This window comes from Necator americanus, chromosome IV, assembly GCF_031761385.1.
Source record: "Necator americanus strain Aroian chromosome IV, whole genome shotgun sequence".
NCBI lineage: Eukaryota > Metazoa > Nematoda > Chromadorea > Rhabditida > Ancylostomatidae > Necator > Necator americanus.
Window position 1 is genome coordinate 23,068,059 of NC_087374.1, and position 17,095 is coordinate 23,085,153.

Here is a 17,095-nt window from a genome sequence, read left to right on the forward strand (position 1 = left end):
CCTATCGAAAGGTCTTGTATTTTCTGTTTGTACAGTTTCATACAGTACTTAGGGTCATTTGTCTAGTTTTAAACGTTTGATGTTTTCCCGACAAAAATGTACAGCGTGTCGTAATAAATAATTCGATGTATTTATCGAATTTGTCGATGTACTACAATGTATTCAAACACTACATATTGTACAATCCACTGCACAGCACGAATTCTTTGTACACTTATACTATTTTATACATTGAGCAGTCAAAAGAAATCTGATGTATTAAATAGAGATATTATTAACGGTTTAAAGAACTATCCCATTTACGTGGTAAATAAGAATGTAAGACTTCTAAATAATAATGGGATCGCTTGATAAGCCGGATAAAGAAGCAAAAAATACAGACTTTTTTTCGAAGAAAGACATCAGGACTGAATCGCCAACGAGGGACTCAAACATTCCGCAATTTTTCATACATTCATAAGGTAGATGCAGTACTATTTCAATTGCTTCAAAATCATTCCATCATTGATGACGACAAACTCTTCTTCATTCGACTTGAGTCTCTTCTACCAATACGAATATTTACGTCTGGGAACAAAGAGAAGTCACTTACGTCAAATCTGAATTACTTCCTTTAATTTCTTTAGCAATTGCTAAGATGTTTGCTTCAGGAATACTGAATGTGAACTACCCATCGTTTTTGGTTGAAATTTCGATCAGATGAATATGGAAGATTGAATTTTAAAGACGTCAGGTCAAAAATTAATTGAGACCATCTCACACAAATTTACCCATCTTATCAAACGGCCGATAGCGATGAAATCGCATATTCATAAGAAATTCCGTAGGTTTTCAGAAAATAATTCCTAGAAAGGGCACTTCGCAGAACGTAGAAAGCGTACGAATAGATAACGTAAGGAAATAGCCAAAACTTAAATGATTTCAACGAATGGAAGTGTTCGAATTCAAGGTTTTTTCGTCGACAGCTGCAAAATTGGACCTTTCAGACCATCTCCTAGATAAATACTGGAAATTTCACTAGGAATCACTTACTGTTTCACATACAGTACTTTTACAATATTTTCTTGATGCTTTATTAAAGTTAAGGGGAAGAATTGTCGCAATGTATGTGTCAAGTCGGATCGTGAGCTTCACATCATTTTTAGCTATTTCTAGCCAAAAAAAAATCAAATATCCTTCAGATAGTGATTATTTCTCAATTATAGGCCTAGCCACTTAACCTCCTGCAGATACTGTATGCGAAACAAGCTCAGGCAAACTTTTGACTAGACTAACGGAGCTGACTAGAAAAGTTTGCAAAATGTCTCTGTAGAAAGTTGGAAAATGCCAAAAAGTATCGAGGAAAATGCCCCCAACTATGTATGCAAATACTTAAAGCAGACAAATTGTTTAGGAAAACTAGAAGCTATCTGAATTTTCCTCGTTCATTCGCCTTTACATCATCTTACATTCATCTCGCTCCATTGGACGCTCAGAGTCAAATATGTTTACGGGGTTTGAGAAATGACGTCCGTTAAGAATGTAATCGACAACAGCCTGAAAAGAAAACAAGGATTCGTATGGGATAAATTCTATAATTCAATATGTTACTATATATGTTTGCAAGACAGAAACAACAGAGAATATTTATAACAAACACGCGAGGAGACCGACTTCAGAGAGGAGCTACAACAACAAGCAACTGCATAGATTTTTATTTGATTTTCACTAATCATTCATTGATCTTCGTTAATTCTCATTTGATCCTCAGTAATCAATAATTGCTACAACCACTTTCATTTAATTTGAAAAGTCAGCGTACTGAATTGCTAGCGAATTTTTACCGATAAACTCACAATAATGATATAAGTTGTATTTATTTTTTTCTTTTTATGCCAACGAGGTTTAGGTGAAACTTTTTATTGGCCTGACGTTTCGACAAACTCGTCTTTTTCAAAGGCCTGAAAATGGTTCGAGGTCTTTGATACCATGCATATCCCATCAAACAACATCAACTCCTCTCTCCTCGCCAAACCTCGATATTGTTCCAAGTACACAACGCAAGACCTTAAAAGGAAAACGACTGACCAGTTTCACCGACTATGGCTTTTAAGGTCTTGCGTGGTGTACTTGGAACAATACCAAGGTTTAGCGAGGAGAGAGGAGTTTGATGGGATATGCATGGTATCAAAGACCTCCAACCATTTTCAGGCCTTTGAAAAAGATAAGTTTGTCGAAACGTCAGGCCAATAAAAAGTTTCACCTAAACCTCGTTGGCATAAAAAGAAAAAAATAAATACACTATCAAATGCCAAGGTTTCAAGAAGAGAGGACTTGGAGATTGATGTAAGTTGTATAACAATCATGGATTCAGATCCCTCCTCATGCACAAAAAGCTAATTACCACAAAAAGCGGCCATATTTACATACCTTCAGGTTGAATATTGCAGCGATCATTTATGAGCACGTTTTTCGCTTTCTGATAAGACTACCTGCGCACCCTCATCCAATTGTCAACCGAATATGATGGAAACAAATACTAAAATTGTGAGCAAAGACATATAATATGTACGGCGAATTCAACGCATCCTTACGTAAAAACCCATCTGCAACAAATATCTCGTTTTTTTTTTCATTTTAAACAACACTGCCTAGATATTTGGAAATTAGTACGATAGAATTTGGATGACCAGATCATTAAGGTATTTCTATTTCTACTATACGTTGACTGACTATGGCTGCCACATAAAACCATTAATCCAGATTGAATCACTTATAGCGTGAAATCCTCTTGCCACGTTTACCCTGCACAACTCAAGGATATCGAGTAGAAAATAACTGCATTGAAACCGATCAAAAAAACCTCGTGTAAGCTTTCGCGGAATTATCCAGCAGAAAACGTGCACAAAAAAAAAGCCGAGAGCACAGCTAATGTCCTGGTTTTTGCTCCCATGGTCACATTTTGGACATCCAAGAGAGCGTCTTCTAAGACTCTTCTCCAACATTCTTCTCTCTTAGATAGATAGTTGGCAATTTGTCCAAAATCGGAAGTACACACTTCATCATTTTTTGGAACACGAAATTAAGTGAGCGCTGAGTAAGGATTTAACTGGTAATGCGTTAAAGAGGTGAAAAGAAGTCCGTTTAAAGGTGTTCATGGAATGGGAAGGAACATTTCTGAAACATGAACTTTCTCCGCGGAATGTTCGTATCAACGAGAGCAGAGCTGAAGGGCCTTACAAAAATTTGCCACAAAAATGAAAAAGTTGGTTATAGACCAGAACATGGAGCTAATTGTTAGTACGCTATGCAAAATTTGGATTTCTAATAGATTTACACTGGAGAATTTTCAATCTAATTCTGAGACCGCCACAATATTTCAACGAGGGACAAAGTAAAGAAAAAGTGCTAAACAAAGAGAAAACTCCATCCAAATCTGCTTGCGAAAATAGCACACGTTATTGGTTTGTTAATGAAAGAAGCACCAAGGTTTGGTTCAGTTCGAACATTTAATTTTGCCTTCAAAAAAGCAGACTAATGCTCTGAAAATTTTTTTATTGAGTTTCATTGCCGTAAAGATTAAGAACGGGATTCCCCAAGAATGGGCAAAAATAGTCACACTACAATTAATTTTTGTCTTTAAGTTGTTGATCGTGAAAATTCAGCGTGTTCATCATGTGAATGAAATCAACACAATATTTTTCTGTTGGGCTAATCTAAAGGTGAGCGCACGACAAGTTTTTGTTTTATAGAGAAGGAATGTTTGCAAGTCAACATCTTCTGAAATTAACCTTTCGAACCCATCGAAGGTTCTCTCATGCCACGGCACTCCATCTGCGCTGCTCATCTTGGCTTTTCTCAGAAGAAAATAATGATAAAAACATATTTCAATACCGTGAATGATACTTTAAAAGTTATACCTCGAATCCGTTCACCCATGTTTACTTTGTGCGCCCACATATCACTAATGAAGAGCTTAAAGATGATGAAACCTTGAAGAATTAAGCGAATCAGTGGAGAATATACAATAACAAAGATAATCCGTGAAAACCGGAAATCGAGGAATTCTGACGCGGATACTTGAAAATAGACGCGATGTGATTAGAGTAGACTTGGTAAATGTCGAGCGCATGAGAAAACAAGACTGGAATTCTGATTTACGAAATTAAATTGAGGATTCATGACAGCAAAAGCCATAAAGGCGGAGGTTGTGAAGTGAGGTTGAGAGAAAAAGAAAAATCCGTTTGCCACGCTGGCTGTAATCATAGACTGACCCACCTTTGTCAAATAGGTAGCTGTGGACGTCAGTGCGGAAATATTTTCCAGCTGATAAAAGGGAGTGAGATCTTCCTTGTTTGAGATATTCTCTTGATCAGCATAGATATAAAACGCCTTTTTGATCAGCTGAAATAGTGGAGAATTCTCGACATGAAATGAGGTCGCAGAAGATGTAAGTGCATCTCGAGTAGATTCAAAGAACAGTACTTGGGTAACAGTATTAGATATATAGGTCCTCAAAGGAAATGCCGTTATTATGAAACTGATGGGATTTCTCACGAAAAGAGAGGGGTAGGAGTGAGATTAACGAGTGTGACCGTGATCACGTTTCATTGCCTTTAGTAATGCAAAAAATGTGTATGTAGCAGCTCAACGTGGCTTCTTCTCCTCAACGATGCAAATTATTACGCGATAGAATGCGGGGAACTCCGCTTAGTCCTCCAACGCCGAACACAATTCAACTAATATCATGCTATATAATAACGCGCTAAGTCCGTGTGTGTGTCACGAAAACACTCCACAATGATGCAAAACTCGGCCTCAGTGAGGCGCCGAACCATCGCCATGCACCTGATCGGCGAGCACTCTAACTTTTATCCATTGTCCAAAATTATGTGACCATCTATGTTGGCTTTGATAAGGCAAGTTAGCTTCTCTCATATATTAATGAGGGTAAATAAACTTTTATGTGTCTCAGTCAAGAAATTCCAGAAAGAGAGGGAGACGGATACCATGGCGTCGAATTCGTGCCCCGGAGCTAGATAGCTGTAAAATGGGGTGCGACGAGTCCCATGGGGTCGGAATGGTGTGCATGTGCCAGAAAGCCACAGAGTGGGGAGAGACGGTTTCCACTGCGTCGGATTGGTGCGCGAAAGCCCCAACGCAGTAGAATGGGATTCCATGGTTCTTTCACATATCTAATTCCCAGCATGTCTCCCTAACACTGTTAACATCTTTTTTCAAAAGGAGGAAACACACGTACGAGTGGATGCTTAAATACAATACATAGTAGCCACCAGTTTACGCGATCTGGCGTGGAACGTTATTTTTATCACTACGATAGTGATATTCGCATCTTCATCTTAGTACATCATTCTTTGCTAATAGCTGAGAAGGGAAGAAACTCATACTTTGAATGATGTTTCCAAATTGTGGGGGTTTAAGAGAAACATATTCTCCAAATATAGAACTGAGCGTTTAGGGAAAATCTTTTATCCATGCTTAAATTTTCGGGTAAAAAAAATTGAAGGAAGCGTTGATAGAAAAAAGCAATTCTAACTTTACAAAAATGTCGCTACTGTTATTTCTCATTGATCGATGAAGGCGAGCAAAGCGAACAGCAAAAAAAAAACCTGAAGTCCTGCTTTAGCCGGACGTTCAGGCTGGTAATTCAAATAATAGCAGTGCTGTTTCACATTTTTCAGAATACTAAGGAGAACAGAGATTCCTTTCCTTTTACATAGATCATTCCTCTCTACCTAAACAGCGAAACACAGACGCTTATGAGCTCAGCATAGCAACTCAAAGTCTTACTTAATAAATATCACATCACATCATCTTAGGAATGACACATTAGAAGTACTTTGAAGTGCCATCTACAAAAATGGATATTGGAATGTGCTTGTTTAACAATCCAAATGTTCGAAAAAGTTTTGTAGGCAGTATATCTAGCTCTAGAAATCGTTATTTACATCACTTACTACGTCACAATCGATAGGTCCCGACATGAAAGACACTTCTGGGTTGCGTTCCAAAATTGTGGCGACCACCGACAGAAGCTTAAAGTATTAAGATATCATTCGTAGCAGCCATCACGCTCATCACAAAGAATCTTCTCGTTACTAACTCGCCACGTATTCAAATGCTAAGGGACGCAATGTAAAGCTGCCGCTAAGTTTAGCTAAGCCAGCAAATGCCGACTTTCGCAGATTATCACGAGAAGCGATGATACGTCGACTAAGCAGACCAGTGTTGGCTAAAGATAGCCAACTATCATGCAATCCTATCAGCAAGACGATAAACTCAACTAATGAAACCCATCGAAATAAATTGTGTAACGTGTTTTGGGCTAACAGAATACAGAAACTGCAGGTTTAAGGAAATACTTTGGGGAATAGAAATCAACTGAAATACGCTCTTACTTCAACAAGTAGCTGACGGTACTCCGGATGAGCGATACGACTGAGCATCTCCTCGATTTTGTACGAGAACGTCAGTTCAAACTCCGTCATATCACTAAGCGTAGGTTGCTGGAAAATATCACATTGATAGTAGCAATCGCAGCGGCCCCGACATTGGAAAAAAAAACTTCTAAAATTTCTTATCGCCCGGTGAATATCTATTTTGTAGACAGGCTGCCAATTGAAGGCAGCAAATCGCGAAATTTGCGATTTTGAGATTTTGGTAAGAGAATTTACAATATTGAAAGTAATACAATAAAAGCGTTTGAGGAAGGCCTGTCCAGTCTCCCCAACTATTCAACTTCTTTTAACGTCCACTATCCAACTAGTGTAGGTCAAATGAGCAATAAAAGCTGCTTCATCTGTAAAGTAGTACGGATGATATGCGTTGCAGATCGCCGGCGTTATATTCCATAACAAGTTGTACTGGGAAAACAGGATCATACAAAACTATCTCACACCTACTTTTCTGGATTTGTAGGGGGATTGAGCTTAGCAATGTCTATATTCGTGAATTGCACCATTATTCCTGTTTATTTGTGTGCAGATCAGGGTGTCGTCAATCGTGATAGACAAAATCCATTCACGTGAAACGCTCATATATCTCTACTATGTTTTTGTTCTACTTGATTGAGTTTTCCCTATGCTGTTGAAAAAAGCAGGTCATTGATGGCATAGTCTCGAATTTTCCTCTTATTTTGCTCATTCTAAGGAAGAAAACATTATTATTGCACTTCTATTGACGCAAATCCAGTCAGGAAAGAAGGGGATTACAGGACTAGTAATGTAGAAAAAAACTTGAATTTGAGAGCCAGTGGATAATGTCAGAAAATGAGTTTAAAGACAGCTTATCACGATTTTCACGTGGTGCGGAACTAACATCAGAAGCGGAGAGTTCGGAGAGTAGATTGCAGGGCCCGACCGTCCTTCCCTAATCGCCGTAAAAAAAGCATAGGAACCGCTTAAAGGCATCACCTCACGAATCTGAGGTGGTACGGATTTCAGGTGGAGTATTCGTATACGGGATCGTAGATTAAGGAGAGGGGGTGATTCCGTCCGTTTCTTCCTAATTGCCGTAAAAAACGGCCCGGAAGATACGGCTCAGAGCGTTCCGGCGCACTATTTTCTACAACGAGTTCGATTGGAGCGCGCCAGCTGTGTGCACACGCCACATCTTCTGGGCCGTTCTTTACGGCAATTAGGAAGAAATGGACGGAATCACCCCCTTCTCCATAATCTACTATGCCGTATACGAATATTCCACCTGAAATCCGTACCACCTCAGATTCGTGGGATGATTCCTTTAAGTCCCTACGAATTACGTTGGAACGCGCTTCTTTGTAAATGTTCCAGTCCCCTCAGCAGCCTATTCTTTGGTTTCATTTGAATAGGGTTGTGGGAAGAGGTGACTGATCTTTGACCGCTCGCAATTCTGTGCGGCGCGTGCGCAAAAGTGGCGCGTTCCAAGTGAAATCGTCATAAAAAACGGAGTCTTCCAGCCATCTTTTTGCGTTTTAAAGGAGTGTTCATTTGCGCCTTCCAGACGATTGCATCCTTTTCCAGAACACAGTCAAATACATCACATCCTCATATCTATAAATACGAGGAGGAGGTGGAGGTGCCCATTCCCGTCTAAACTACCGACCAAGTTACCTTCCTTACCCACAATATCTTGTAATGTTCACTAATGGCAGTGTTCGGGGAAAGTTTCAGCGTTGAGGTTCCTCTGTAGTAGATAGAGGTCACAACGACGTTAGCAACTGTCACATCGAAAATATGAATCTCCGGCAGTAAATCCAACAACGCAACCCCCAAGGAACACCACATTCCATGATTTATCCAACAAAACAACTCTTTACACCGATAGAATCGACGAAATGAAATAGGAATTACCAGACTTCACTGCTCGAACGGATGCAAAGAGTTGCATTGTCGAATAATTTCAACGCTAATCTATTTTACGAAGTTTCATTCCGTAAACTGCAAAGAGTTACTTCGTTGGATGAACTGGGACTTCGGGTGCTCTTGAGGCCTAGATAGATTTATAGGGAGCATTTCGAGTTTTCAAGCTCTGGACTTCAATGATTGAATGCCTCGAAAAAATCTTTATCCTCAGCAGAAATATGTTATTTCAAAAAAAGTCACACTGTGACCATGTGAATTCCATGCAGCAACCATGTGAATCAGCGTCACGCAGCGTAATCCGCATTCACCAAACTAAGCCGGTTTTCCAGGGTCTTCACCATCTATGCGATAATGTCAATGGAGTCACTTTCACCACCTTTCATCTAATCAACGCCGACCTTTTCACAGATAACAAATGGCGTTGCAATACTTAGTACAGGAAACACGTAGGACGAAAAGCCATAAGAGGAACTGAGGTTGATGTAAAGCACCGGAATCGGATTAGAGAAATGCTATTCGCAAAAGCGATATCCTCAGGTTTCTATACAGTGACGTCCAACAAAACCCAAACAAAAGCAGTTAACAACAGAAGAACTGAGTAAGTGTAAATAAAAGGTTTTTGGTACCCTTCATATTGTATTCTTAAAAGAATTTTGAAAACTAGTAGGACGTGAATGACACCTTGCAGTCTGAATAGAGATGATATGGCAGGGCCCACGTTTAGTCCTTTAAAGATTACGTCAGGCGATGTCCGGCAATGATACAGTTCTCTGTTCAAAACCTTAATTTTTAAACCGTACCAAACTTCATTACTGAGTTATCGCTGACTGACCCTGGTTACACAAACTGATCTACCCATTCCGGATGTTGAGTATTCAGAGCGTTAAGAAGTAAATCAGTGAGCATTAGTCACCTATTAGCCTTCTAGGATAAAGTCAGTTATGAATTAGTATGTACAAACTTTTCGTTGTAGTAGTCCTTCACTTTATAGAAGGAACTTTTCGCATAGTGAACAATAACTACCAAAAGTGAACTCCAGGCTTTGTGTACGCCGTAAAGTTGGAATCAACTCATTAGAAACGGTGCTAATCAAAATACACAATTGTTAGACGCATAAAAGAGACTAGCGGCAAAGCTGCTACTTCAACATAACAATGTTTTTTAGAGTAACCTGTGGCAGAAACTGTGACGCAATTACGATTCCATCCCTGGACCTTTCCAGAATTGTCCAAACACGGTCATAGAAGTTGACGGGCATACGATTGAGTGCACCATTCAAGCGACGCGTTTGAAGTGGAGTTCTGAACAAGCATTTCTATCAGTGAAAGATTCTAAGCTTAGTGATATTATGACGGAAACTTAATCGATCTCACAAAAGATGCCAATTCTTTCTAGTCATCAGTGCTGCTACCACATCTTTGACAATCGTAGGCGAGAGGTCATAGATACAGTTTTTCTTGAATTCTAAAAGGAAGAATATTATACACTACGATAGCAGATACCAGAAGAGTCTAGAAGCATCCTGTTCTGGACACGCCACTACTCTGGAAAAGCTCTCTAGCATGAGAGGTACAGAGGTGGTGGTCAAAAGACACTCAGACAGTTAGCAAGGGGAGATGCATGAAATCAGACAAACTACATAGCAATAAGCAAAGGCTGTTAAACGCCACGGCACACATGTACCAAGAATAGCATGAGAAGATTTTCGTCGACTCGATAAAAGTCCCGCGAATGAGTATTCTGTAAACAGAAACACGAATTATTTCAAAGAAGTCGCTGAGTCCCCAAGACACGAAGAGCGCAGGTCACATTATCGAATATATAGATTTTTCTACTGCTATGTAAGCAGGAGAGGACTATGCTGGGAAGACCTAGTGCTGCTGAAGTAAAACTGGTAATCCAACCCAAAGTGATTTACTCTAAAAAGAAGTGGATTATAAATCGCGAGCGGAGTTAGCAGTGTATTTCCGATGGTGCGAACATGAAGGCAACCACATAGGGGCTGCCAAAGCTGGCCTTGTTATTCGAATCATGAGATAGTAAGGTAGTTTGGGATCACGCAGTCAGGACAAACCAGTGAGACGTTAGTTTAGAAAGATAAAGGCAGATAGAAGTGGCCCAGTCGCTTCAGGATGCGTCAACTGATTTCTGATTTCAGTTCTGAAGAAAAGGGATTATAAAAAGGAGAATTGCGTAGACACGTGATGTTGAGGAGGTTGTCACAAGGGCAGCAAGAAGAATCTTCTTTTAGCAACCTGTAGCAGAAAAAATCGCATAAATTGGCATTTCTGACACCTTGCTTCGAAAATCAACAGTTATTTCACCAGAAAGAAAAAAGTGGAAAGAGTAAAGTAGAAGGATAGAAACGATGGTCATACACCCAGGGCACCGATAAAACGTTGCACCGATCTCAATCTAGAAATATTACCAATGGGAGCACAATAATGAGCCCCAAAGTGCCATTGTTCATCATCAAACAACAAACCACCTTCTGAATTTACATTTTTTGAACCTGCAAATTCTAATTAACTTTGTCGATATTTGCTTCACACAGAAAACAACGAACCAGCTGGTATGCCAGTTGTACTCTGCGTTGCTGGCGTCATCATTTTGCCCGGATTTCTTGTGGATCCCGTCGCTCGAACGTAATTCAGTAACAACGTGATTGCATCTGCAAGCCATGAAAGACGAATTGTGAGCACACCATCGAATGCTGACGGAGAATGACTCATCTGGAACAGGTCTATGCAGTATTTGAGTGAGCAATAATATTAATGTGAAAAAAGAAAAGAAGTTGGTATTACCAAATCCGAACAGGCTATTATCAACTCTTGATGGATCACTGCAACATGTGGTTGCTGCTGTGGACAGCATGCAAACAGCAGATCTACAAGTTTTCCGGGGGATATTGGACGACGAATTACTTCTTCACGCACGCCTCGAACTCCCAAGGTGACCTGGATGAGTAGTAAAGAATCTTAAGCACTCTAGCTAGGGGTTGCAATTTAGGTGGGATCATCATGAAATGAAGCAAACTGAAGCGATGAAAAGGCGCTAGCAAGGGTTCCCTCGAACCTAACCGCTATATTCCCCCGGTACTGCTCTAAGCTTCATTTCATTTTGACCCAACTCTACGAAGGTCATACCTGCTTTCCTCTGACAAGCATGTTGGTAATTGCTGGTGCTAAGCTATTCATAGCTTTACGAAGTCTGCCCGCACAATATCGTACCAGCCACCAGAGACGAAGTTGACAAGCTTTACGGTAAATTCGTTCCATGCGTGCACGTACAGAATCTTAACAAAACGCCATCAAAGTACCGTTGGAACTCTCAGTATCAAATCTTCTACACCAATTAATCATATAAAAAAAGAACTTGTCATAGTTCAGCTAAAAATCTTGAAGCAAGAATGCTGGCAAGGTTCTCCTTCACGTTGCCTCAATTTTCAATACTTAGTTTGGAACATTGGAGGAAGAAATGAGTTATGGATTGGAAGGAAACAGATCTGCTAATTTCCCTCACATTGATTAGAGAATTCAGTTAATATTCCTGCGTAGTATGACAACAAAAATAAATATTCCGGTTTTGTTTATCATGCAATCTTCATAGGCAAAAATCCCGTTGATGTATACAGAAAGATCTACGAAGTTTCATATGGATTAGATCATGGAGCAGATTATTCTGTAGAGTTGAATTGTAGGAACGATGAAAAGTGATGAGATTAGAAAATAAGGAAGAGGAAAGATGAGAAAGAAACTTTCTAACTTGTGAGCAAGTACCGTCAATCAATCAGCAAAAGTAGATTCGCTTCCTAATAAGGGCAATCTAACACGGAAGAAAAGTCGATGAGAAGCCAAAAATACACATTTGCATTTGCACACTATAAACACACACACGTCTATGAACACATAAAAAACATATCAGAAACTTACATCCATCTATTTCCCAATCCGGATATCGTCTCATCCACATTGCAGCGAGGGCAAAAGCTAGTTGTCTTGGCTTATCAACATCATCTTTTCGAATGATTTCGATGAGTTCGTCATCGCTACGACATTGTACTTCTTTCTGGAATATGAGTACTCCACCAACGAAAGAAAGATCAAATGTAACACATCCAAGCCCAACACCTCAATTGTGGCATCATCATCCATCCCATCGCGGAGGCTCATTTTTGAGAGAAGCTGATTACTATCCTCCGTTTCTTCCAATACATCAATGTCAAACTCAACATCATCAGAATTAGCAAAATCAATGTGCTCTATGCAACCAGTGTTTAGCAATTGCTAAAAGATCAACAGTAACTCTTAGGAATGATTTTCAGAGGAAAATACCAATCGGCTCTAACTCACATGGACTCTACCCATGCGCACACGTATGCCGTTGACGTGACCGTTTTTTAGCTGAACGAGGAGATCCAGTATATGATCGAAATACTCGCCAATAACATTTTCCTCTCTCAGCAAGAGGCACATGGTTGGTCGTCCTGCTAGCTTCCAACGCCGTGACACGAACTCAATATCACGCTGAAACCATACTGAAATAATTTAGAAATAAGAAGATAAAAGTACAAAAGCATGGTGTATGTCACTCTCATGCAGAGACACTATTTGTAATAAATAAATATTATTTCGAACTTATCGATAGAGAAAATGAAGGGATTAAAGATGCAAAAAAGAAGAAAAAAGAGGTAAAAATAAGTTATCCATAAGAAAGATTCAGCAACTCTGTATTACTATGTAAAGCGCGATCCAAAAAATCAGAACTTTTAGAAGAAAAAGAACGACAAGCTGGAATTTTTACTTAGCTCCGTCCAAATTAAAATGAGTACTCGCCTTAATATCGTCGATCAACACCGCAGGATCGGAGCTGACGTAGAAATCCTTCACTTCGAACAGCAACGGATAGCACAGCACGGTGTCACCAAACACTCGGAAAACCTTGGCAATAATGAATGTGGTTCCGAAAAACACACCATTCGAAGTTGCAAGGACTTACCTTGGAGGTGCTGAGTGGCCCGAATGGTCGTGGTGGCCTTCCGCTGAGGCCTAACTTCTCATCTCTCCCAAGGCATTCGAACAGCTTTAAAATATGTACATGTATATGTCAAGCGAACTTCAAAACACCAAGCGAAAATATTTCCAGTTCCGAATTAAACATTTTTGCTAACCTTATCTGTTTCATATGACACCCTCTTTTTGTATGACACCGAATAAGGAGAAGATTTGAAAGTGGCTACAATATATATATATATATATATATATATATCCATCAAGAGTTATTTCTTGTTCATTGCCACATAAGGTTGGTCTGCACGACTGCATTGCTACTATTCTCACGGACAAATCTTTTCCTAGACAGAAACTGATGTATACTGCTGCTTAGCAGATCTCTATTGTTTTCTCGTTAAGAGTGAGCTTCTAATGGCACTTACGCACATCTCTTCGGATAAACTCAGTTACACCCTAAATATTCCTATCTGAGATTTGAAAAGTTCGAAAGCAACTTTCATGAATACTGAAGACTTCATCTTCACACGCTGCGATCGAACCCTGTATTGATAGATCATAGATTCACCTTAACCATCCTCCAGCTGGGCCATATCTGGACCGGTTCCACTTCACGTGGTGTCTGACAGCTGATTCCATAAGTAGACAACTTCATTTGAAGATGCCCTGATTCAGCAATTAGGGCAATTTGAACCACCGGATCGCCTTCCATGCTACCCTGATAGATCGCGCCATCGTGGAACTCCAAACCTTAACCTAAGGTAGGTATAACCGATTACCTGGAACTCCGAATGCCTATTGAATTGCATGGGACGCTGTGAAGCAGGTAGATGGCGGTTGATAGGATCAAGGTCACCTTTATGAATTAGACCATCTCCTGAGAAAAAACTTTTTGAATACCACCAGATGAGCATTCGACCTATCAATACTCACGAACGAGCAACAGAATAATATACACAGAGTTGCTCCACAAATGATGACCAAATTCTTGGGGGCTAACGGGGTAAAGTTCGGTGGAATTCGGCTTTGCGCGTTCGCGGTCCATGTAGCACTCATCGACGCAGTAACACTCTGGGACGATAAGTCCACCAGGAACTAAAATTTTTTATGTAAAATAAGGGATCGAAAGCAGGAGTAGCATTAGATATGAAAACCACTGTAAAAAAAAAGTCGGCCAGAGAAAAGATCCACACAGTAGAACTAACTATTATCATCGTTGACCAGCAAACCTTGAAGCTTATCAAAATACTTGTCCGCGTGCGCCTGATCTCCTCGGAAATAGGCTGAAAAGTAGCACATTCAGCTCAATCAAGTGGAGGAGGAAATTAAAAGAAATTAAGGGAATTCTGATGATGCAAGATAAACCACAGGATGATAATTTGAACAAAGAAAGTATTTAGAAGTAAAATAACGAGTTTGATCAATAGCACACCGTCAAACAAAATTACCGAGAAAGTCATAGCGAAATCTATCAGAAAACGTCAGCTTTGCGAAAATTCTCAAAAGTTCAGCAACGCTATGTCATTAGATACCTGTGAGGCTCATATACACGAAGAACATGGGAAATTGACATTCTATGCCATCAAATCGCGATGTTTCGTGTTCCTCGTAGTACGCTCTAGTGTGATCTTCTAGTTCGCAACGATATCCGTCCCGGAGAAATCTGAAACACTTATTACTATGAAACGAACCCAAGGGAAAAACTGGGGGAGAATGAAAAAGAGAGACGCGACAAACGCTTAAAGTTATACAACCTCCGCACGCCAAATTTCCCTTCCAATCGACGTATGCATTTTGACATTGTTTTCTCAATCAGGGATTCATCATGAGAGGCAAATGCTGGCCAACCAACTGTCATGAGTAGCGCGGCATCGGTGTTCTAAAAAAGTTGTTGATTTGCCTATCTTTGTGTTGATTTCGCTATTTTATTTTGTGGATCTACTTTTGAATTGCTTTCTCTAGGTAATATCGTCTCAAACGTTGTTCGGTTCCTGTTGTGGCCGTCAATATCCACGTAAATTACGGATGCACTATTTCCTGTTGTACCATATAGATTGAATCCATTTATCGCTTCAAGTGCAGCCTGAAATGAAGAACTTGATAGGGTGAGTCCCAGATGAGATGAAATTGTGCGAAGACAGACTTTAACCATGCCGAGACTGCTGGCGTGAAGTTCAGGTCTACCATTGTTGTAACGGGTACCCCTTTCCCACATACCAAAATCAGGAGTGCGGTACGTTCTCTCGATGTAGAATACAAGGTTTTGTATGAAATTGACCTCATGATGAGTGTAGATGACCTAGAAAAAGACTGTCGCCGGTGGATTTGCAGCCAAATTGACTTTAAACACGTCTTTCCGTTGGTTTCAGCATTACATTAGCAAGAAATTGTAACACAAGTAACGAAACTGCAAGAATTCCCTTTTGCTTCCGTAACTAGAAGGACAGAAGAAAAGAAAAAGGATGATAAGGGTTTATATAAGAAAGGGAAAGAGTTATTGGCTCACTTTGGCACCACTTGCTATCATTTCAGTTAGCGCGAGCAGATACAGTGCAACCAGATCCATTTGCATATGACCGTATTGCTGCTCATGAGGGCGATTCAACGTCATTCCAGAATGAAGGTCAAACCGAGCATGAAGTGAATTCTCGGCGGAAATATTCGACTTGAAAGCATTTAGCTGAAAGTATATGGATAATCTTTAGATTTCTAGTATGCAGGTGAAAAATAAAATAGTCGATGACAAGTACTTTCTGTTGTTTAAAAAATAAAAGTAGCAAGGCAAGATGAACAAAACAACAACAACAACAAGACATTTTATAGACGAATTTTAACGCAAGTGAAGATTTTCATAAAAACAACATAGATTTTCGAAGCAACATCAAGAACAACCTTTCCACTTTGCTGCATCCAACAAAACAAAATGCCACGCATCGTTTTCACGGCAGTTTGACGAAGTTCAGTTTGACGTCCACGTTCATCGTCTAGCCGCCTAAAGCTTACTGCTTGTAAGAAGAAATCTCTACTACTATTCTATTCTAGAAAGACTTACTTGTAAGCAATCGAACAAGCCCAACAAGCTAATGCGCAGTAAATGCTGTCTTTCACATAGCCAATATCTCGATCTCGGGAGTATCGAGGGAACAAACCAGTTGTAACGCTCTGGTAATCCAAAATCAAATTCTGCGCTGAAAAAAAAGCTCAAAAGTTCCTTAGTTTGCTAATAAGGAATTTGTAGAATAAGGCCGATAAACTAACTGATTGCATAGATATGGTCGATTTTTGACTCGGTAGTGATCTGATGAGGTTTCACATGTTGATATGGAGTAAGATACGCTTGTGTAAGGCGACGTAACTTGAGGTTTTGTGGTTGTGTTTTCCGTCGACGTGCTGCCAGAGCAGCCGACATGGCTGAATATCATAATCATGAAAAAAATCAAATGCACTAGAACCTAACAATTCAGCAAACGTAATAAAAGAGAACAAAGCATGTGAATGAAATCGATCCGGACAGAACCAGTCTCCCAAGTGTTCTTAGAAAAAATTGTTACAGCAATAACTATTGACAGGTTTCGCCGCTTTTCATAATGTTCGTAACTAACAACGCAACGCAACTAATCAAAGCATTTTAGACGTGGTCCGAACGGATACACATCCATAGTTCAGAAGAAGTTAGGAACTACTGTTACTTAGGCGCGCCATAAAATCCGACATCTATCAGCAAACTAGAAGCAAGGAGCACAC

The 17,095-nt window shown here is 39.9% G+C and overlaps 1 protein-coding gene across 2 annotated transcripts; it reads right to left on the reverse strand.

The window, feature by feature from the left end:
* Positions 1 to 493: 493 nt before the first annotated feature.
* Positions 494 to 16,760, reverse strand: RB195_002423 (uncharacterized protein; the record flags this gene model as incomplete). Of its 2 annotated transcripts, XM_064199677.1 has the most annotated exons (28): positions 494 to 567; positions 1,449 to 1,536; positions 4,258 to 4,383; positions 5,958 to 6,035; positions 6,399 to 6,506; positions 9,514 to 9,643; positions 9,716 to 9,806; positions 10,026 to 10,082; positions 10,909 to 11,074; positions 11,147 to 11,299; positions 11,489 to 11,637; positions 12,275 to 12,410; positions 12,473 to 12,628; positions 12,695 to 12,868; positions 13,178 to 13,282; positions 13,341 to 13,424; positions 13,920 to 14,069; positions 14,131 to 14,228; positions 14,285 to 14,446; positions 14,557 to 14,634; positions 14,884 to 15,014; positions 15,106 to 15,230; positions 15,294 to 15,434; positions 15,495 to 15,650; positions 15,858 to 16,031; positions 16,244 to 16,343; positions 16,404 to 16,539; positions 16,610 to 16,760. In XM_064199677.1, the coding sequence occupies 28 exons, from the start codon at positions 16,758 to 16,760 to the stop codon at positions 494 to 496; spliced, it is 3,477 nt and encodes a 1,158-aa protein (XP_064055559.1). The 2 variants fall into 2 exon arrangements, with proteins under 2 accessions (XP_064055559.1, XP_064055558.1); XM_064199678.1 differs by lacking the exon at positions 10,026 to 10,082.
* Between the last annotated feature and the right edge of the window lie 335 nt (positions 16,761 to 17,095).